Source organism: Diabrotica virgifera, chromosome 2 (genome assembly GCF_917563875.1).
Source record: "Diabrotica virgifera virgifera chromosome 2, PGI_DIABVI_V3a".
In the NCBI taxonomy this organism is placed as follows: Eukaryota; Metazoa; Arthropoda; class Insecta; order Coleoptera; family Chrysomelidae; genus Diabrotica; species Diabrotica virgifera.
The window spans coordinates 130,833,177-130,855,908 of record NC_065444.1 but is presented as its reverse complement, the minus strand read 5'-3'; the positions used below and the strand labels follow the sequence as shown (position 1 = coordinate 130,855,908).

The following is a 22,732-nucleotide window of genomic DNA, read 5'->3' as shown; positions in this document are numbered from 1 at the left end:
ATTTTTTCATTCTGGGTTTAAAATTTTCAAAAATATTTATTAGTTTTTATAATAGATATAAAGGGCGCTAAAATATGTTCGCACGCGGGCGCCAATCAGCTTTGCGGGGGCCCTGGATGTAGAATAACATTTTTGGATGTTGTTTTATGCGCTATTAGATTGAAAACTTAGTTTTTTGATAGCAGTTGCCGTTAGGGCATCCCTGCCATTTCGTTCGTTGCAATTCGTGACTGCATGCCGGGGTTTGTCCTAGTTGGGTCAGAGAGAGCAGCATATGTGCCTCCTGATGAGAGACTAATAAGTTTCGAAATCGGCAGAGGTGCTTGCTGTACTCTCTGATTAAACTGGAATAATGATGCGGCTGTAGTTTCGTGTTGCAACGAAATTGAAAATGGATATTCATTTTTGATTTTCAAAAATACTTAGTTTTCTCAGGATTCGAAAAAAAATTAATACGTTTAAAACACACATAACATTTTGACAGGCGACATTTTGCGCCTATGTCCTTAATGTCTGACAATTAAATACGAAGATTCGGAGCTACATCCAGCCTATTTCTGAACTTGTATCGGTAAGTCGTCATAAAAGGAAGTAGAACCATGAGAGCTTTGTCAACGATTACTTGGTATTCATATTTAAGTGCAATCCAAATTCATTCAGATTAGAATCTTCTAATTCGAATTTTTGTTTTAGAAGGGATGAATACCAAATCTCAATCAAAATCTCATACCCTGGCATAGTTGGCATCGATGGCTTGGTATGTCCTGTAACTTCTCCGGGAAATATTCTTTCAAGGATTTTTCGAGGTTAATTAAATTTCAATTATGTTTTCTCCATATCTGAGGTTACTTCTAACTCATTCTCTTCCAGGAAGTTATTTGAAGGAGTAAAACATTGGTCATTTTTATGTTCCACACATTTTATCCATAACCAAATTTTGTTTTTAAGAGACGATATTTTGTCTTTAACTGTAAATGTAGTTGCCGTTCTTCCTTGTAGGGACTGGCAGATTACGTTAAGTTTATCGAATAAATCAGATAAGTAAGCCAATATCATCTATCATTGCTCATCATGCAATAGTTCAACAAGCATACTAACAGATACAATAATGGGTTGTTCAGCAAAGAATATCGTAAGCTCGTTTCTTCTTTTTTACGTGCTATCTCTGCGACGAAGGTTGGCAATCATCATGGTTATTCTGATCTTAGATGCTGCTGCTCTGAATAGTTCGATTAATGTTCGATTAACCATGAGATTCTTCTTATTGCAGCTTACGTGTCTTGAAGCTCGTTGCGCAATTCAAATAATCTTGATAAAACTTGAAAGCCATCTTACTTCCGTGTTTAGCAAAAGTGATTGATGCTGACTTCCTACCTCTTCACACGCTTTTTTTTAAAAAGCCTCGATTGAGATGGAAGTGATTTAACGTAATTAACAATTTGTACGGCTTGATCGACAACTTTACTTTAAAGCCGATGGCATATTTTTTTCGCGACTAGGGCATGGTGATGCAGAACGCAGTAACTGTTACTACAGTTGAGTGCAATATTCTTTATTCTTGTTACAGTTCCTTTATGTGGCCGACGCCAGTGCCGGTTTAACCTGGTAACTTGGGGCCCTGGGCACTAGAGATATAGGGGCCCCTTCATATTGCTATTCGTTATCAATTTTTTTAACAAAAAAACACATGCATTAATATGCATTAACTATAGTATTTTTACTACAAAAGCGATATTACGTAGGTCAAAATTTTTGATGTAAGAGAACTGTCAAAACATTAGAATGTGACTTTTCATTATTGCCATGTTTATTAATAAACATGACAATAATGAAAAGTCACATTCTAATGTTTTGACAGTTCTCTTACGTCAAAAATTTTGACCTACGTAATATCGCTTTTGTAGTAAAAATACTATAGATATTATTTTTATAGTAAACAAAAACAAAGAAAAATATCTGACAAGTAATGACATTAATGTGGCCATGATGAAAAGTCACATTCTAATATTTTGACAGTGCTTTTACGTCAGAAATTTTGACCTACGTAATCTTGCTTTTGTAGTAAAAATACTATATAAACGTTTATTGTAAAACCCATACCATGTCCCGCTAACTCTAATAAAAAACATGTAATCGTATTTATTTTCCTTCCGTTTAGTCAGAGGCGCTGATGTCGGCATTGTGATTGGTGGAACATGACTTTTGACAAATCCTGCGCTATCTGTGAATCTGTGTTCGTGTTCGTTCGTTCGTTGTCGTTCACTTATTTTATATGGTCGGTTATGTGATGTGTTTGGTGTTTGTGTTTAGTTTGTGTCACCATAAAAAGCTGATATTCAGTCGCGTTTTTTGATATTTTTGTTATTTCATAATCGAGTACCTTTTTAAAGGTAAGTTTTTCTCATTGTAGGTACTGTTTATCCAACAGTTTTAAAATACACATTTTATTTCGCGTTTTGTTGTTGTGTCTAATGGCCGATCAGCTGTTGTGTGCAGCCGATAAATTCAACAGGTAAACATATATTTAATCGAAATTAAATACTCATATTTCTATGTAAAATGTCACATTACTGTATAAATAAATAATTAAGAAACAAAAGTTGTTTGTGTTTTACCTTTATTGTCCACTTGAATAAAATAATAAGTGCGTTCGCGGGAGCCTGTCGGCGACTAGTCGGCGACAAATTAGCAGCAAAACGCATGCGCACTTTAAAATGATATAAATAATATCGTTAATAGATAAATATACAAAGTATATTTACCTAGTATAATTTAATAATTAGTTATTAATATTAATTAAAAGTTAATATACCTTGTATATTTATCTATTTACGGTATTATTTATATTAAGTGAGGTTAGAAATTGTCGGCGACAATTTGTCAACTGTACCCGCGAACGCACCTAAAATATTGGAAGTACCGTATGGAGGCTATGGTGTACCTAGCGTGGAGGCTAGATAACGCTACCCTTCCTATCCAATCAACAGCAAGAACGTTTAAAATTTCACACCTATCATGTCGAAGCTACAGACCACTTATGTGGAGGCCAGATTTGTAGTATCCTTCCAATTTTCCAGGTGCTGAAATAGGGCTTTTCATCGATTGTCATTTGTTTCGAGCTTCTGTCATGTGTCACATAATATTAATATATCTACGTCATACGTCTGTGGTTTGTATTATTGTATATACCAATAACGTATGTCGTAGATATATTAATATTATGTGACACATGACAGAAGCTCGAAACAAATGACTGTGAATGAAAAGCCCTATACGTGACAGATTTTTTAAAGGGTAAGATCGCATTCTACCAAATCACACAACACTTTTTTTCTATGACCCATACATTTTTAAAAATTGAATAAAAGATTTTTAAAGCAAACGAGAAAAATATCAAACATAAAAATATTTCAAAAAATACATTTAAAAATATAAAAAAAACAGGAAGTTCTACAGAACAACACATGACAAACAAAAAAACATATTCTAAAAAAATATATAAGACAAAAATTAGCTCACTTTTTTTCTTGACTAGGCATTAGCGAACTGCCATATTAATACTATCAAAATTCAGTTGCTTCACTTTTTCATTTTTTATAATACGATAGTGATAATGCGTCTAGGTTTTCTTGACCCCTTGACCTTCAATATATGTATCTTTATTCTTTTTAAAGCCAAAAAAAGACCGCTCGCCTGACGCATTAGAAATTGGTATCGTCAAATAAACTTACAGTAAAGTTAAAAATTGTCAAAAGTTACCTTTACATCCTGGATGACGGCAAATTTTCAAATGTTTATTCCAATTTTGGTTTAACGTTACAAAATGAATAATTTCATTATGCAAGTTCTCTTTGGTTTCATCAACATCTTTTTTATATTCCTCGCATAAAATATTAATGCACTTTTGACTTCTTTTTTATTTGCGTAAAAATATATCTAACATCTGATGTAACACCTTTGTGGCATTATATTTGTTACAATATATACAACGTTAAAAGTAGATGTTGCTCTATAGTTGTACATACTCTATGTAATGACAGTATCGACAGTTTAGAAGTTGTAAATGTAATGTCAAGAAATTAGAAAATATAATGTTATGTTCAAGTAAAATGTTTTCCTATTGTCCTGTAATTGAGTGAATTATAATCGTTGTTGGTCATTTAGTTAGCTCACCTAACTCATTTTATAACAATATTCTCTTTAAAAGATCTTGAGAAATATTGTGGAATATATTCATATATTATAACATTAAATAGGTAGGTACATCAATTCTGAATATCTCTTGCCCCTTTAAAATTGTTTCAATTTCAACTGCTTCATCGAAAAATGTTTCTTTCGTTGTTTTTTGAAGGCCAATTCTATAGAATATGTTTGAGATTATTGCCTTCACAAAAAAAAAACATTTTTGGCTTCTAGTTCAATTTCGCTTAATTTATTTCTTACATCTCCAACATAGCTCAAATGTCATTAATTCTACTCCAATTGTCACGTTCAAGTCCACAGTTTCTAACGTTTTTCTTGTTGCATTCACTCTTTTTAAAATCCTTGCCCAAATCAGTGTCAATAGAGTATCAAAGTTAACCTGTCTCAAAGGTATCCATTTTATTATGCGGTGCCTTGGCTTCACTTCTAACTGCTGTTTTTTGTCTCTATTATTGCTTAACTGGAAAAATATGTTTGATGGATCCGTAGTTTTTAAGTAAAGCATTTACAGCGTCAAAAGTTTCTACATGTCTTGTTTTCATCGCTTCCAGGAATTCATTGCAAGTTTGGTCACACAGATAGCTAACTGAACCTTTTTCTTTATTCGCATTCCGCTGTAAATGCTGAGCTAAGGCTAAGAAGTTGTCAAAAGCAAAGTATAAAAGACAACTTGTAGTAAAAATGCCTTTTACAAAATTAGGCTTTTATTCACATAAAACTTGACAGTAGAATTAATTTGAATGACAAAACAATTAATCAATAAAATAAACAATGACAAAAGAATACTAAATTATACTACATTCACCCGGCCCTATTTTTGAACAAAATCTTGCAAATATCGTGGTTTATTTTTAGTTCTAGCTGATTTACGGCTAGATTGAAAATCTGAATTTTCCAATCTTGGTTCATGATTATCATCAGGTACTTGATTGGGTTCTTGAATAGATAAATTTTCTATGTCCTCTGGTATTGATTCAGTAGTGGAATTCTCTAGTGTATTATTTGGACTTTCATTTTCATCTTCATCATTATCCTGATTCAATAATTTCAGGTCACCTCTAGGAGCTAAATGCTTCGTTGAAACTGTACTTTTCTTTCCGTTTGGATACTGTATTAAGGCGTAATCTGAATTGGCTTCTAAAAGATCAACCTCTTCAACTAAAGGATCAAACTTACTTTTTCGTACAAATTTTCTTAGTAATACTTTGTCTGAATCTTTAAGCCATGATGGAATAGAAGTTCCGCTAGTTGATCTTCGCTGATATGTAAACAAACGTTCATGAGGTGTACAATTGGTTGCTGTACACAGTAAACTTCTTATAGAGTGCAGAGCATCTGGTAGAACAGTCTCCCATTTAGTGATGTCTAAATTTTTGGTTTTCAATGCTAGATTCACTGCTTTCCATATAATTCCATTGTATCTCTCGACTTGACCATTTCCTCCAGGGTTATATGGTGTTGTTCTACTTGAAGATATTCCTTTAGAGTGTAGATAATTAATAAATTCTTGTGAAGTAAAGCTAGTTCCCCTGTCAGAATGTATATATGCCGGCATTCCATATAAACAAAACATTTGATTCAAACATTCAATTACTGTCTGACTGGATGTATCTGAGCATGGAAAAGCCCATGGAAATCTTGAAAATTCATCAATGATTGTAAGCATATAAGAATTTCTAGAAGAACCGGGTATTGGACCTTTAAAGTCAATATTCAATCTTTCGAACGGAGCTGTTGATTTAATTAAATGTGTATCATCTTCTTTCTTATAAAATCTGGGTTTAATTTCTGCACAGATTGGACAAGAGGTAATTACGTGTTTAATTTCATCTAAAGAATAAGGTAAATTTCGAATTTTTACAAAATGGTGCATACGAGTAATCCCAGGATGCGATAAATCTGAATGTAATTGATATAACTTGCTTGTATTATTTATATTATTGCATATTCTTGATAGTGCATCAGCTGCATCATTAGCCTTTCCTGGACGATAGATAATATCATATTTAAAACAAGAAAGCTCCAAACGCCAACGCAAAATTTTTTCATTTTTGATTTTACTTGTATGGTTTGTATTAAACATGAACGAAACTGATTTCTGATCTGTGATTAGTTTGAATTGTCTTCCTAAAAGATAGTGTCTCCATTTTTTCAATGCTTCAACGCAAGCATATGCTTCTTTTTCAATTGCAGAATGTTTTCGTTCAGAATCTGTAAGGGTACGTGAGAAAAAAGCAACGGGTCTTCCAGATTGACTCAGAGTGGCAGCAATAGCAAATTCAGAAGCATCAGTTTCAACAATGAGAATTTCTTTTTCATCAATTGTCCATAGAAGTGCATTAGCTATATCAGTTCTCAACTCCTCAAAAGCAAATACCAAGTCAGGACCTAATGAAAATTTCTTGCAATCTATAAGACCTCTAATTTTTGCTGAAAAATTATTAACCCATTTTGAGTAATGTTAAAACATTCCAAGTGCCCTCTGAAGACTTTTAGAATCATTCGGAACTGGTAAATTTAGTAGAGGCTTCAATCTGTCTGGATCAGGTTTCATTGTAGAGTTTTCTATTGTATATCCCAAAATATTTATAATTTTTTGATTGTAGTGACATTTATTTTGATTTAAAGTTAACCCATATTTTTTAACAGCATTTAAAAAATTCTGTAAATTTAAATCATGTCTATCTTGATCCTCACCACCAACTGTTACATCATCTAAATAAGCGTAAACACCTTGTAGATTTTCTTTTTTTATGATAGAATCAATGGCTCTCTGAAAACATGATACTCCATTGGTAACTCCAAAAGGAATACGACGGAATTGGTAAAGGCCTCCACTTGCCTCGAAAGCTGTAAATGGTTTGTCAGATTCGTAAATTGGTATTTGATGATATGCGTATTTTAAATCAATTGAGCTAAAAATTTTATATTTTGCTATCTTAGACACCAGTGAATCAATATTCGGCAACGGATAAGCATCAAGTAATGTGAATCTATTTATTGTTTGAGAGTAATCAACTACCATCCGACGTTTATGATTTTCGTTTTTAGTTACCAACACTTATGCCCTCCAAGGTGATTTACTTTCTTCAATAATTTCTTCTTTAAGGAGACGTTTTATTTCTTGTTTAATAAATTCTTCATCTTCCTGTGAATGCCTGCGAGATTTAGTAGCAATAGGGTGACAATTTTCTGTTAAATTGGCAAACAACGAAGGTGGCTTAATTTTAGCTTCAGTAAGACAGCATATCTTAAGAGGTATTCTTGGTCCTCCAAATTTAACTTCTAAGCTTTCATGTTGTTTCATAATATCTTGACCCAAAATCACATCTGTACAAAGATTGGATAAAACTAAAACTTTTGTTTGATCATATTTTTCTTTATCAACCTGAATGTTTATTAAACAGTAGCCTTGAATATTAGCTGAGAATGACATAGATGCCATAGAAACTTGGACCCCTTGTATTGGGAAAATTTTAAGCTTATTTTCAATAGCGAATTCATGATCTAAAAAAGTATCTGAGCTTCCAGTGTCTATTAAAGCGTTGGCATCAATTTGGTTAACTGTTACTTTGGCTATACATTTTGAAAGCGATTGAGGTGTTTCCATTGAAGAAGCGATTACCATTGTAGATGCATAAGTTGATCTCGTTTGACTTTTCTTTGATTGCATGCACATTTTAAACCAATGTCCAATTTTATGACAGTTTTGGCAAATCGCAGCCCTTGCTGGACATACAGATCGAGGATGTCCACAAAAATAACAAGTCTGACCAGGTTTTGTTTGAACAGAAGCTAAAGTAGTTTGTTCTGAATTTGGATGACTACAAGATGCTATATTATTTAATGCTGCATGATATGTATCAGATTGTTTTTGAGAATCTTCTAAAGATCTAGATTTAGATAATGCTTCGTCCAAAGATAAAGAACTAAACTCTAGTAATCTTTGACGTATATTAGATTGAACGAGACCATTAATAAAAGCATCACGAATATAGTCATTTTTATTTTCTTCTGAAGAAACTGCTTTAAAATTACAATTTTTAGCCAAAAGCTTTAACTGTTGAGCATACTGATCTATAGATTCGTTTATTTGTTGTTTTCTTGTAGCTAAAATATGTCTTGCGTAAATCTCATTTGTAGGTTTAATATACAATTCTTCCAAAATTTTTATAGCAGAAATGTATGTTTTTGCTTCGCTTATGTAATCATATACTGAATGTGAGACAAAATTGATTAAAAGCATGTACTTGTCTTTATCTTCTAGCGATTTTTCTGTAGATTTATTGCTTTCCAAAAAATTCTTAAATGTTTCGTACCAGTGTTTAAATTCTTTGGCGGCAGTTTGGATCAGCCTCTAGTTCATCAGGTCTAAAGTACTTCTCCATTGTATACTTGGTATATTTATGTGAATAAAATTGTAGTAAAAATGCCTTTTACAAAATTAGGCTTTTATTCACATAAAACTTGACAGTAGAATTAATTTGAATGACAAAACAATTAATCAATAAAATAAACAATGACAAAAGAATACTAAATTATACTACACAACTTAAGTAGTTTCCCTTATGACGACTCGTTAAATTCTCATGGGATCAACGAAAAACTAGTCCTTGAGAAGCAAGTAATTTAATGGTGACAACAACTCTTACCTTTACTCAATAGTCAGCTTCGCGTTTTACTTGCTCTTTCAAGCCAGCGTCTATAACTCAAATTTAACCGATGATCCATCTAACTCCAACTGATGATCTTGTTATTAATGTAACAGCATAGAGTTCAGATGCAATTTACTTTCTTCGTGAGATTTGAGCAAACTATTCAAATAGTTGCAGGGGGTAAAATATATCAAAAATCAGTTAAACTATTTTTTTCAATTGATTTGCACGGGTAACAATAAACAGCTTTAACACTTCTCTTTGTCTCCATTGGGCTTTACTCTACAAGAGTTGCTTTCATTTAATCTTCTTTAATAAGCTTTGTCTCCAGCTTCATACATTATTTTACAATTTTCTAAGAAATCGCTCTTTGGTTTAAAAGTTGTCACAGTTCTTATTTATCAGTCTTAAATTCAGACCATATCGAAATCGCAGGTATTTCGTAGTCTTTTTCTCTATTTAAAAAAATATGGTCCTCGATTATTTAGCGAACTTTAATTTGTTATTAATAAAAGGAAGGGTCCCTACGGGCCCCGGGCCCCTGGGCGCCCGCCCCAAGCGCTAATGGATAAAACGGCCCATAGTTGCAGCTCCGTCGCTGCACACATCAATACATTTGTTCCAGTTAATATGATGTTTAGTCATAATTAAAGTCAATGACTTTAAAAATTTCTTCTCCTGTTGTGTTGGTCTCCTAGGGTGTACAGAGAAACACATCTTCAACTGATCCTTCGGATGAGTATCTCACGAAAACAAGTACCTATTAATACCCCGTCGACATCTGTACTTTCGTCAAGTTGTAAAGCAAGTATGTATGTCACTGTCTTTCAACCTACAAATTAATATCTTCAATGTGGTCTGAAATCGTATGAATTCGATCAGATATGATGTCATTGGAACACTGAACTTTTGTAACTTTTTTGCTGTATCTTCTCAGAGTACGCATCTGACGATGTCTGCAATACATGGTTTGATTAAATTCTCTGCAATCGCATGTGGTTTACCAGCACGAGCAATTCTGTAATTTAGCACGAATGATGCTTGTGTTGCGTTTTCATTATCTGTTTTAACATATATCTGTAAAGCAGCCATGTCAGTTTTATGTACTTCTTTGTGCCTTGAAAAAAGCTTACACTTTTGTCTTTCAGTTGCGGATTTTCAGCGCCCCTTCTACGGACCACCATTTAGGAACCGCTGCTCTAGACTCTACACAGACGACAAGAATATATTATCGTCACGCAGTGTAAAATAAGCAAATACGAGAAAAAATCATTAATAATTTATTTGTTAACAATTTACAGAAAAACAAAATCAAAATACAAAGAACAAAAAAATAATAATAAATTAATAAGTTACTATATCTCAAAAATATAATTATTTACACACTAAAAATCTTATATTATGTTTATACCTTATTTTTTACTGAAGTACCCAAAACCCATCGAGAGACTTTGTAGAGATGTGGAGTAACTTAATTTTATTACAATTAACAACAAATATATAAATAAAGCAATCAAAAATAAAAAGTGATATAAAAATGAAAGGTAAGAGTTACCAAACGAAAGAAATAAAAGATTGGGAGACTAAGACGAAGGTCGCAAAAAGGTAGGACCCATCGTAAAACTGAAATGAATAATGAAATTCAGAGATTAGAAAAAAGTATAATACTTCAAAAAATTAATTACAAACTACCTGATTTACCAAATAAATATTTATTATAGTATTTCTAAAAGTAATAGAAATTAAACACTTGTCGCTTGGAATAAACATCCTCTATAATCAACTGGCATGCATGGCCTTACCACAGAAAGTTTAATATTAAACTCTAGTTTGCACTAATACATCAAAAGTAATTTATGTACTAAACTATTTATTAAATGATGAATAAAGTAACCAAAAAATCGTATATTGGTTATTTGCTAATTTAACAAATATGTATACATGAAACATTGTTATTGTAATAAACACTTTATCACAGTAAAAAGATAAACATTTTTGAAGTTATACTTCTTTAGGCGCGTTTGGGAGTAAATGTATATGTGCGCGAATTCATCAAAATTCTTGGTGCTACGCTCAGATGAAACGTTATACGTTTGCTTTGATTGGTTATTAAAATGAACTGTCAAAAAATGTTCAATATGGCGGCTATGGGTAAACAAATGTTGTGTATTGGTTTTTATTGTTGTGAGGACAGAGACAAAAGTACGTTTATAATTGTAGTGACTTTTTAAATAGTTTTTAAAAGCAACAGGTACCTACTTAATTGTAAATGTTTTAGTATTGTAATAAGAAATTACATCCCCATTTGAAAATTGTAAAAAGTAGTAGGTAATGCTTCGATTTACATAATTTGATTACAAACAAAATGTCTACCAATCTTCATCTAATATAATTGTTTTCTTACTCTACAGGGTGATTGATTAGTGGGGTAAAGCTCAATGGATTCGCTATAGTAATAGATAGCAATAAAAGTTAATAACAGAAATTTTAGCCACCTTCGAGCTTCACATTACAAAATTAGTTAGAATGTTACAGGGTGTTCAATAACACAGTGGCAGACCAAACTTATGTTTTTTTTAATGGAACACCCTGTATTTTATTATAAATTCGAAATCCTGTTGACTACTCCATCACAAAAATATAAACGTTTGTTATGTTATACAGGGTAATTATAAAGTTATAACCAAATTTATATGAAAATCGTAACAAGTTCAACTCCCTGTATAAATATAAATAAGAACAACAGCAATGGTTTATTAATGCCACATTGTTTTACGTATTGTCAATATTTTCAAGAATGATTGATATTGCTAATTTTCTTTACATCAAATACAGGGTGAGTCAAAACGCCCGTACATTATTTTCTCAGTAATTTTAAATAGAACACCCTGTATTTTATATCACTATTGAAAAGTACCATTACCGTACTTTAATTTTTAGATAACATTCCCTATGTCTAAATTTATTAGTTTTCGAGATATTTTCATTTTTCAATGGACCAGTAGCGTGGCCACCCAAATCACCAGAATTTAATAAACTGGACTGATTTTTTTGGGGTTACGTTAATAATGAAGTTTATAAAATACCTCCAACAACAAGGGATGAGATGAAAAATAGAATACAAAGTGTATTTCGATGTGTTAATTTTCGCTTTTGGGCTTTTAGGCGTGCATAAATGTGTTAGGAGGTAATTTTGAACACCTTATGTAGGTAATTAAATATTAAAAATATTTTATTAAAAGTAACTTCTAATTTTTTCAAACATGTTATTTTGCAAAATGTATTACTGATAAATTATTTTTCGTTCTTTATTTGTTACATTGTTGCATTTACATACAAAAGTAGTGTTTAATTGTCTTAACAAAATGTATTTAGTGTTTTGTGTTTTTTGTAAAATTTATTACTAATTTTCTTTCTTTATTTGTTACATTTACATCAAAAAGTAGTTTAATTGTTTCAAAAATGTTGCATGTTGTGGTTGTGTTTTTTTTTGTAAAATGTATGACTAATGAATTATTTTTATTTCTTTATTTGCTACATTGTTACATTGATTACCGGATTGATAATCAGTAATCGTCAATAATTGTCAATTCAGTCATGGCTTACTTAAAATTTAGATAAATTTAGACAAATAAAATAATTTGCTTTGAAAAATGAAAATATCTCGAAAACTAATAAATTTGGATATAGGGAATGTTATACAAAAATTAAAGTACGGTAATGTTACTTTTCAATAAAGATATAAAATACAGGGTGTTCCATTTAACATTACTGAAAAAATAATGTACTAGCGTTTTGATTCACCCTCTATTTGATATAAAGAAAATTAGCCATGTCAATAATTATTGAAAATTTTGACAATAAATAAACAATATGGCATTAATAATAAACCATTGCTGTTGTGCTTATTTTTATTTATACAGGGAGTTGAACTTGATACGATTTTCATACAAAATTGGTTATAACTTTGTAAATACCCTGTACAATATATTTTTGTGATGGAGAAGTTAAGAGGATTTCGCATATAAAAAAACATAAGTTTGGTCTGCCACTGCGTTATCGAACAACCTGTAACATTCTAACTAATTTTGTAACGTGAAGCTCAAAGTTGGCTAAAATTTTTGTTATTAACTTTTATTGCTATATATTACTACAGCGGATCTATTGGGCTTTACGCCACTAATCAATCACCCTGTATGTTTTGTTGTATTTTAATATTTTATTGCCACAAAAATTAAACTAATTTGATTACATTCAGACAATAAGCAACTGTTAAAAAGTTTAGAAGGTTCAGTTGGTGTGTCTCGATGGCTGAATTTTAATATGCCTTGATTCACAACCTAATATACACGGGTTCAATCAATCAATTAAATTTTTTTTATATAGTTTATGATTGTAAGTATATTTATTATATACAATTTTTTTCAGAAAATACTTTTTTAGTTAAAATTTTTGCCAATAATTGTTCAGAAATCATTATTTCTTTGTGGCATTTTTCAATGTGTTTGTGTGTGTTTTATTCTTTTAATTTTTGGAAAGTAGTAAGTATTACAATATTAGTTTATTATATAAATAAAATATAAACTGATTTCGTTGAAATCATATAATAGAAGTATAACTTCTTACGTGCGTACAAAGTACACACACATTCTTTTTTTTTCTTTTTGTTATTTTAATTACTACTAAAAGTAGGTGTATAGGTTGATTATAATTTTAAGATTTTTTAAGGAAAGCGGTCAGTCTAATTTAAATTAGTTTTAGAAATAATATAACAATTCAAACAAAATAATTAAATCCACAACACCCGTCATACACAACGCTAAAAAAATCAGCTAAATTAACCTTAAAATTACCAATATGAAATAGAAAACAAATTTGCGCCCCTTAAAGAGATTTACAAAAGGAAAAATATTTTGAAAATATTATTGATAGCACAGTTTTTATGACAAAGTTGATAATGCCCAACGAAATGTCATAAACCAGTGACGAAGAATTTCAAAAGAATCGGAAAATTTCTTACTCCAAATATTGCAGTAACTTTAATAAACCAATAACGTGGGTACATATCTCGCGCAATAAAAACGGCACAAATGTATAATTATACTTTTGTGAAATTAAATGCCACTTACCAGTATATTTGAAGAGCCTCGTTCAATGCTAAATGCATACGAGGCTCTTTTACATGAATAATCCAGTAGTACTGCTCGGAGCAAATCGTCAATAGGAAGGAAATTCCAGAAAATAGATAATATTGTAAAACAAAAAACAACTCAAAGAAAAATGCGTTCATTTTATTTTCAAAATAATATACCTACTAACTGTGGACAACCTTTAGCAGACTCAATAGTAATGAAACTTTGCTAAACATAAAAGTGACAAATTGTGGAAAATGTTGCCCAAATTAGACTTTATTTGGGTGAAGCACGATAGAAAATTTGTACTTATATAGAAAGAACAAATAATTTGTAGGTGAAATTTAATATCACCTAATAATATTTTTTCATAAGGAAAGGTAATATTTTTTATCTGGATGAAATGGATTAATGAAGTACATTTTGTAAGAAAAGTAGAATATATTGGCATGATAAACAGGTTTCATATGCTCGTCAGAAATGTACTTAACGTTTGGCTACTGGATTAAAATTTCCAACTGGTAAACGTCTTCGGTTGAATATCACTCATATTGCAGGAGATAAACGATTTGTTGGAATTTATTTCAAACTCTACGAAAGAGTTTCATGCAGAAATGTCTTCTGATGATTTCGAAGATTATTTTGGCCAAGTGACGCATTTCCGAAATTGTCAGCTACCATTCATTTAGCCCAATAAATGACCGTTTTGGAGTGTTATTTTCAGGGGCAACTCCGAATTGCATGAAAATTTGGATTTAGGTTCTACTTACCCTCCACTTCAAAGTTGAAATTGTGCCGTTGGTTGCTCTTTTACTTGGGGGGTGACAGTCACCCCTTCTCGAAGGGTGAAAAACGAGTGTTTAAAATAAACCCGGAAATGGATAAATTGACAGATTATAAGCAACTTTTGTTCTATAAAGTTTTTTACGTAAGTCAATACTTTTCGAGTTATTCGCGATTGCAAATGTTGGTTTTTCGACAAAAAAACTACGTTTTCAGACCGTTTTTTGCAAATAACTCAAAAAGTAAATATTTTACCGAAAAAAATATTCTTAGCAAAAGTATGGCTTATAAAAAAAACGAAAAAAATTGTGTATCAGCAAAGTCTATAAATTGAGTAAAAGCAAAGTTGTAGCTCATGAAAAATACGTTCTTATTCGTCTAATTCCAAATCGAATAATTCAACGCGAAATCACCGAAAAATTAAGCACTTTTCGGGAAAAACTTATTAAAATTTTTAAAGTATCTAACAAAAGCTTTAAATTTGTTGTTTACAAAAGTTTCTAGCATCAAAAATAAACGAGTTACGCTGAAAAAAAAAAGTTGGCCCCTTTTTTTGGTAAACAAAAATTGTAAAATCCTCCCTCTATTTAGCACCCTAAATAAAATTAATCGTTACCGATTTACCATTTATTTTAACTGCATGTGTATTGTTTATATGATCTATAAGTTTTATTGGTTTGAAGTGCTTATTTTTGAATAAATTTGGTTTTATATTAAAAAAAAACTTCTAAAAATTTTTGAAGAATTTCCTTTTTTCAAAATACCTAACTTAAAAAATACTAGTGATAAGAAAAATCTTAAAGAGTAAAAAAATGTAGGTTTTTCTATTATAAATATGCTAGTTTCATTTTGTTTTTCCGCAAGCCAAAAATTGGTTAAGATATGGCTGTTCAAAATTTGCATACACTCGTGATTAGTGACCCGTTCAAGCTTTTTCAACCACAACCCTTTCAAAAATAAGCACTTTAAACCGGTGAGACTGACAGATCATATAAAAAATAGATAAGTTAGTAAATTGTTTGTAAAGCGGTAGCGAATAATTTCATTTGGGGAGCTAAACACGAGGAGATTTTCATGATTTTTTTACAAAAAAAAAGAGGACCAACTTTATTTCGAGCGTAACTCACTTATTTTTAATGCTAGAAACTTTTATAAATAACTAAAATAAAGCTTTTTATAAACACTTTAAAAAGTTTGAATGGGGTTTTCCCGAAGAGTGCTTAATTTTTCGGTGATTTCACCTTGAAATATTCGATTTGGAATTAGACGAATAAGAACGTATTTTTCATGAGCTACAACTTTGTTTTTACTCGATTGATAGACTTTACTGATACAACATTTTGTTCGGTTTTTTATAAGCTACACTTTTCTTAAGGATATTTTATTCGATCAAATATTTACTTTTTGAGTTATTTGCGAAAAACCATCCGAAAACGTAGGTTCTTTGTCGAAAAATAAACATTTTCAATCGCAAATAATTCGAAAAGTATTGACTTACATAAAAAACTCTATAGATTAAAAGTTGCTTAAAATCAGTCGATTTATCCATTTCCGGTCTTATCTTGAACGTATGTTTTCCCCCCGAGAAGGGGTGACTGTCACTCCTTAAGTAAAAGCAACCAACGGCACAATTTCAACTTTGAAGTGGAGGGTAAGTAGAACCTAAATCCAAATTTTCATGCAATTCGGAGTTGTCCCTGAAAATTACACGGTATCGCCGTATTTCCCGTTCATTTACGGGCTAATTAAATGAACTATTTAGTAACATGAACTGGAAAAAGAAAAAGTTCTTAGATTAGTTAACAAGCAAAGAAATAAAGGTAGAATCATTATTCAAAAGAGCTTTTACCGTTAGTTCTTTAAATTACATTCAGCAACATTTAAGAAGTATGCTGTAAATGACGTAGCAAATGAACGTGGAGCTACGGTGTTGCGATTACCACATTTAAACTTGAAGCTAGTCGTCAACTACTAAGTGAATTAATAGCGAACATTTCATCTGATAATTGGCAAATAGTTGTAAAATATGTCATAGCAGAGGAAGAAAAATTCTGGAAACTTGATATGATAGAAGAATCAATAGAGATAATTGCAATTTCTTTGGAAAATGACGAATGTAGTGAAGATAAAGACACCGGCGCCCATATAAAAATTTTCAGGGGGGCCCAGACGTGAAAATGTTGCATATTATATTTTCTATACTTTTATTAACCATATATAGTTTAAAGCACCCCAAAAGCTAGGGGGGCCACGCCCCCCCCCCTGCCCATGGGTATGGGCGTCCGTGGATAAAGATGCTATCTAATCCGAAACGAATGACATATTTATTTAGGAATGTAATAGAGGCATGTGCTTATTGCTATTTTTCTATTTCTCTATGGTAAAATAAACTCATATTCTCCGTCACCGAGTCGTGCAGTTCTGGATTAAACGCTTGCGCACTTGCATGTTTTGTAATATTGTATTCGAAATTTGTCGGGATGGTCATATTATATTCAAGAATTTTTGTACTGAGCTAAGATGTCAATATTTATACCGTTGCAATATTCTGCCATAAAAACTGTAGGTACTATCAGGCATTTCCAAATCAGATATAATTGGGTTGAATATCGAAACAAAATCAAAGAAATCTCCAAACTACAAGCGATTTTGAAGAAACACTAAGGACATTCAGCAAAATTCTTACGAAAGCATCCCACTTAAAGACAAGCAAATAAAAGAAATGCAAGGACAATATGGCATCTAACTCATTTCCCATAAAACATAACAAGAGTAAATAGGGTCTCCAACTTGCGAAAATCAAAGAAATAAACGATAGATTCTCTAACGACCGTATTGTGTCTCTAAACTCTATTTGGAAGCCTATGAAACAATCTAAAACCCCAGATCACATAATTTAAACTCTGGTTCAGGATGTTAGATCATGCAATACTCGGTGGATCAGAAGAGAGAACAGAAAGCTCAGGTATTTGCTTAATACGTTGCTAAAGCTTTCATAACAACAAAAAACGGGCCAAATAAAGTCGGAGACCACGTTTCCAATACAGATTGAAATAAGCAAGCTCAATAGCCGAAGGGCAATAGGTATCTACAAGATAATCCTCAAGATGATAAACGAGCTACCAAAAAAGTTCTACTGTTAATCACTTATATATTTTAACGCCATTTTTAGACTAAAAAGTAATTTGTTTTTCACTGAGATTTTAAGTATTGTGACTTAAAAATGGCGTTTGTTGTTAATAATACGTCCAAATATAATCAGCATGCAGTGATTAAATGTTGTTTGCAACCATTGAAAATTCATATACGAATGCGAACAGTGTATGGAAACGCATGTTTTGCGTATCCAACTATCAAGGAATAGTGTCGAAAATTTAAGAGTGAAAGAGAGGAGACGAATGAAAGGTCACGACCAGCTGCATTATGTACTGGATGTGTAGAATTTCAATCAGAGCAATTTCAGAAAATGTTGATATGAGTGTAGGATCTATTCTTAATATCTACGCAAACAGGGTTACAGTAACGATTTTGCGCAATGGGTTCATCGTTGTTGTTAGAGGACCAACAAAATTTGCGAATGGGCTAATATTTGTAACAGGCAAAATGGTCATAATTTTCTTTCGTCCAATAATTGCTGGCGACGAATCTTGGTGTCATTATTTTGAATCATTCAGTGAGCTGTCGTCAATGCAATGAAAAAGGAAAAATTCTCTGTCCCCGAAGAAGTTTAAAGTTTAACTTTCTCCAGGAAAGGTCATACTAACATTTTTCTCGACCATGAAAGACCCTTGCTCGTACGAGTTTACGGAACCTAGAATGCTTATCAATAAAATTTTGAATAAGCTCCATCAAGCAATAAGATGAGAAAGTCCAGGTGAGCTCTTACATGATGTAATTCTTCTGCACGACAATGCTCGGTTTTATATTTCCAAATTAGTGAAAGAAAATCTACAACACAAAAATTTAAGATATTAGAGCATCCATCCTATAGTTCCGATTTAACGCGATTTTCTCATCTTTGGACCACTCAAATAAACGTTAAAAGTTAATCGTTTTCAGTCGGACGAAAAGTATAAAATTATTGTAAAAGAATAGGGAACTTGCACATTTTTTTATTACATAATAATGTTCAGTTTTGTATAAAAATGAGATTTCCAAAATTTCACGCTTCAAAAACTCATAATAACTTAGAACTACAAATTTAAAGTCTTCTGTATTTTAAAATAGTTCAAACGACCCGTGACGTCACATAGTTTAACAACGGTTTAACTATACGCTGTGAGCTCGTACGTAGAGGGGATATTTACAAATTCGCGAGCGCTAGTAGTGGCAAGTCTGTAAACGTTTACCGGAAATTTGACATAAATGTCAAAGTGATTAATTTAAAATTAAAATTAAAAACATTAATTATAAAAAATATTAGTTGGTCAAAGCTGTGGTATATATTTTTCCTTAAATATTCTTACGTTTTAAATACTGAATTTAAGTTTTTTAATGTTCCGTAATATGTAATTATAATTTAATCTAAAAATCTTAGCGCCATCTACACGATAACTGTGAAAGTATCCGAAGTAAGAAATTCATATTTTACCAATAGAACATCAAAATGATTAGCAAAATCTTAAAAAAATCGATTACAATTTAATTACTTTTTTGCGTTGTAAATGTTAAGCGATAACAATTAAATAATAAATTTAAAAATTACCGGTGAAAGTTGAATTAGTAATCCGCTAGGAGCGCCACCAGCGAAGCTCAGAGCGTATATGGTTCCGTTTATGGTTATATTTAGGTATATTCTTCTTCTTTAGTTTATTGGCCTCCACCTACTTGGGTATTTGGCCAGCTCGTCTTCGCGGAATAAAGGAAAAATATTTATATTCTAATGACATTTATCGTAGGTCATTGTAATATAATATATACCAGTTTGTTGAGATTGGAGTTTGATAGAGTTATTGAAGGAAAGGAAAGAAGGTTTACTATGGAAAATAAAACCATTTTGTAAAAGTACAAATTTTCTATGAATAGTTCAAACGATCAAAAACACTTGTAACGTCACATAACTGTATTTTCTACTGACGTTTATAATGTCTAATTTAAAATTATATACAATTTTGTTTACTTTGTTGGCGGAGAATGTAAACATATAACCCGATGACGTCACGACGCGTTTTGGATTGACTGGTATAATTTGAATTTTTAATCGTCTTTAGGGGCCAAACGAAAGACAAACAAAAGTTTTTTATCTTTTATACACGTTTTAAATTATGTTCTGTTGTGATTTATAACATTTTTTTCGAATTTAACATTTTATGCAAGTTCCCTATTCTGCGAGCAATAGTCAAGAGAATTATTTAAGCAGGGTATAAAACGATTGGTGAAACAATGGGATGCGTGCCTTAATTCTAGTGGTAATTATTTATAGATTCATGTGCCAATAATTTGTTTCTGGACCAAAGATGGGTGTCAAGTGAACGAATCTCGTAATTGATTATTACAGTCCTGACTTAACTCCATTAAAAATTGGTGGACCTTTCCACTACAGATATCTTCACTTTTACAATCAAATACTTTAGGTGGGTAAAACTCAATGAAATATGGGAAATCATTGAAAATGGTTGGGAAGAGCGCTTAGATTCTTATGACAAGCCATATCTATTTTTATCAAATGAAAATTTTAAGATCCATAAATAAATGAAAACAAAGCTGGAAAAATGAACATGAATTAATCAGAAATCAGTGTTTACGAAATAGACTGTAAATTATCAAAAATCAAAACAAATTGCATTTTTATTTAAATCTCATGATTAACTAATGCTCCATAAAATGAACATGTTTCGAAAAAGATGAATTAAATTTGTTAAATCCTTTTTACAAATATTAAATAACCAAAATATATTGACTCGATATATCGATTTTTACAGGATTGACCACGTTACTAATATCTTAAAGTTTTAAATTTCAGGAAGATTAATGCCATGTTTCATTTTTTTTACTTTACTACTTTACTTACAAATTCCAAAATATTTGTACATACATATATGTACAAATTCAAATGTACATATTTTTTATTAGTTACACCATACTTAAGCTTTGAGTATAATTCTAAATGCACTGCATATTGTCTGGAATAATACTAATAGTCAGCTTCTTCAAAATAATTATAACCATAATCGGCTTCGTCTTCATCTTCTCTATGTTGCCGAAGCATTTGAAGAACTCCCATTTCATTGTTAGGTTCTTCACCTCCTTCGACTTGCTCTTCATCGTAATATTCTTCCTCTTCTTCAGATATGTCTTCCTTTTTGGCCGATTCCGTCGGAACTACATTTTTAGCAGAGTTTTCTGTTTTTGTCTTAATCTCTTCAAATACTGGAAGGCCAACAGTAGTACCTATAAAAAAGTATATTTGTATTTCAGATTAAAAGTAAATAAAATTATATCAACAAATTAACTACAGTTTGCCAGATCGGCTCCATGTTTAAGGCCATTAGATAAAAGCCCTTAATAATGAGTATTAAATGTTTTAAAAAATTGAAGAATCTCAGATGCAGAATCCACCAATTTAATAAATTAAAATGGTAGATAGTATTTTAAAACTGAGATTTTTCGTGTTTGAAAGTTCTTACTGGTACATCCTTAATCTGTGACTTTTTCAATTAATAAGACAGCAGACGACGAATATAGAAAACGATTTGAGTACTGAAATACCGAAATATAGGATTTGAGTACTGAAAGTTCCTCTGCTGTCCGTTTTTCCTAGACGAATGAAAGCGAAATGTGATCGTTTCCCTTTCGTTTTCTATATTCGTCGTCTGCTGTCTTATTAATTGAAAAAGTCGCAGATTAAGGATGTACCAGTAAGAACTTTCAAACACGAAAAATCTCAGTTTTAAAATACTATCTACCATTTTAATTTATTAAATTGGTGGATTCTGCATCTGAGATTCTTCAATTTTTTAGTAGATGTCGCTGTATCCGTCTGATGGGAAATTTGAATTATTTTTCAGATTCCCTTTAAAATGATGGTGGAATTTTTCGGTTCAGAGGTGGGCACACTTTCGAAAGCTACTGATGACGCCTGAAAGGGTAGAAACAGTGTCTGTCTAGCTGGTGTGCAACCCTCTGAATCGAAAACAAGCAAAACCATAATTTATTATTATTATTATTATTATTATTATAAATGTTTTAACTTTAGATCCAAACAAATTGGTATATCGTCGGTGATTCTGCAAAACCTCGTATGAGAATTTTTTTCCAGAATTTAGTTTTTTGCACTGTCAGAAACTCCGTTAAAATATACCTATGTTAACGTAATGAACATGTCATTTCGTAACTATGTTAACGTAATTAGGTTTCTTGACATTTTCATTAGGTTAACATGACATGTGTATTTTTTAACAGAGCTTCTGACAGTGCAAAAAAATTAATTCTGAAAAAAATTCTCATACGAGGTTTTGCAGAATCAACGACGATATTGGACTAATGAAATACTAAAATTACTACAATAAAAGAATACATCATTGATTAAATAAAACACAGAACTAGTAACAAATCTTAATAAAACAAACACATAGAAAGCTGAAATTTAATTATACCGTAACCACCACGCTAGTAGACACACGGGCACATTGAGCTAATACAGTCCTGGACGCTTAGTATACAGGGTGTTTCATTAAGAATTGTCCATATAGTAACTGGAGAAACCTTAGCACAAAATACGAAGATTTAACCTAAAACAATAAAATATTCTTCCTTACCGAGACACAAATTACTTACCTTTATTTCAAATATTATAAAATGATTTTAGCCCCTTACTTTAACAACTTTCAATATTTTTTGTTCAAAGTTGACAAACAGTTAACACATGTTAATATACTTTAACTAGTGTTAAAAGATAGTTTTCTGCTGTTACCAGAGGCGTGCTGTATATATACTTCATTTTTTCCGATTTTCCCCCCT

General features: G+C 31.5%; 2 protein-coding genes across 2 annotated transcripts in view; both read right to left on the bottom strand.

Annotated features, from left to right (window-relative positions):
- Nucleotides 1-822: 822 nt before the first annotated feature.
- Nucleotides 823-8,449, bottom strand: LOC126880790 (uncharacterized). The gene is made up of 2 exons (XM_050644848.1): nucleotides 7,592-8,449; nucleotides 823-1,002 (listed from the first exon to the last, which is right to left on the bottom strand). Exons 1-2 carry the CDS (start codon nucleotides 8,447-8,449, stop codon nucleotides 823-825), a joined length of 1,038 nt encoding a protein of 345 aa, XP_050500805.1.
- A 1,676-nt stretch (nucleotides 8,450-10,125) lies between these two features.
- LOC114327509 (transcription factor IIIB 90 kDa subunit) overlaps nucleotides 10,126-22,732 on the bottom strand; it is a 36,865-nt gene continuing 24,258 nt past the window's right edge. Inside the window, exon 4 of the mRNA XM_028276152.2 lies at nucleotides 10,126-21,163. Coding sequence (XP_028131953.1) covers nucleotides 20,907-21,163 — 257 coding nt within the window. The 3' untranslated portion in view covers nucleotides 10,126-20,906. The remainder of the gene's footprint in view (nucleotides 21,164-22,732) is intronic.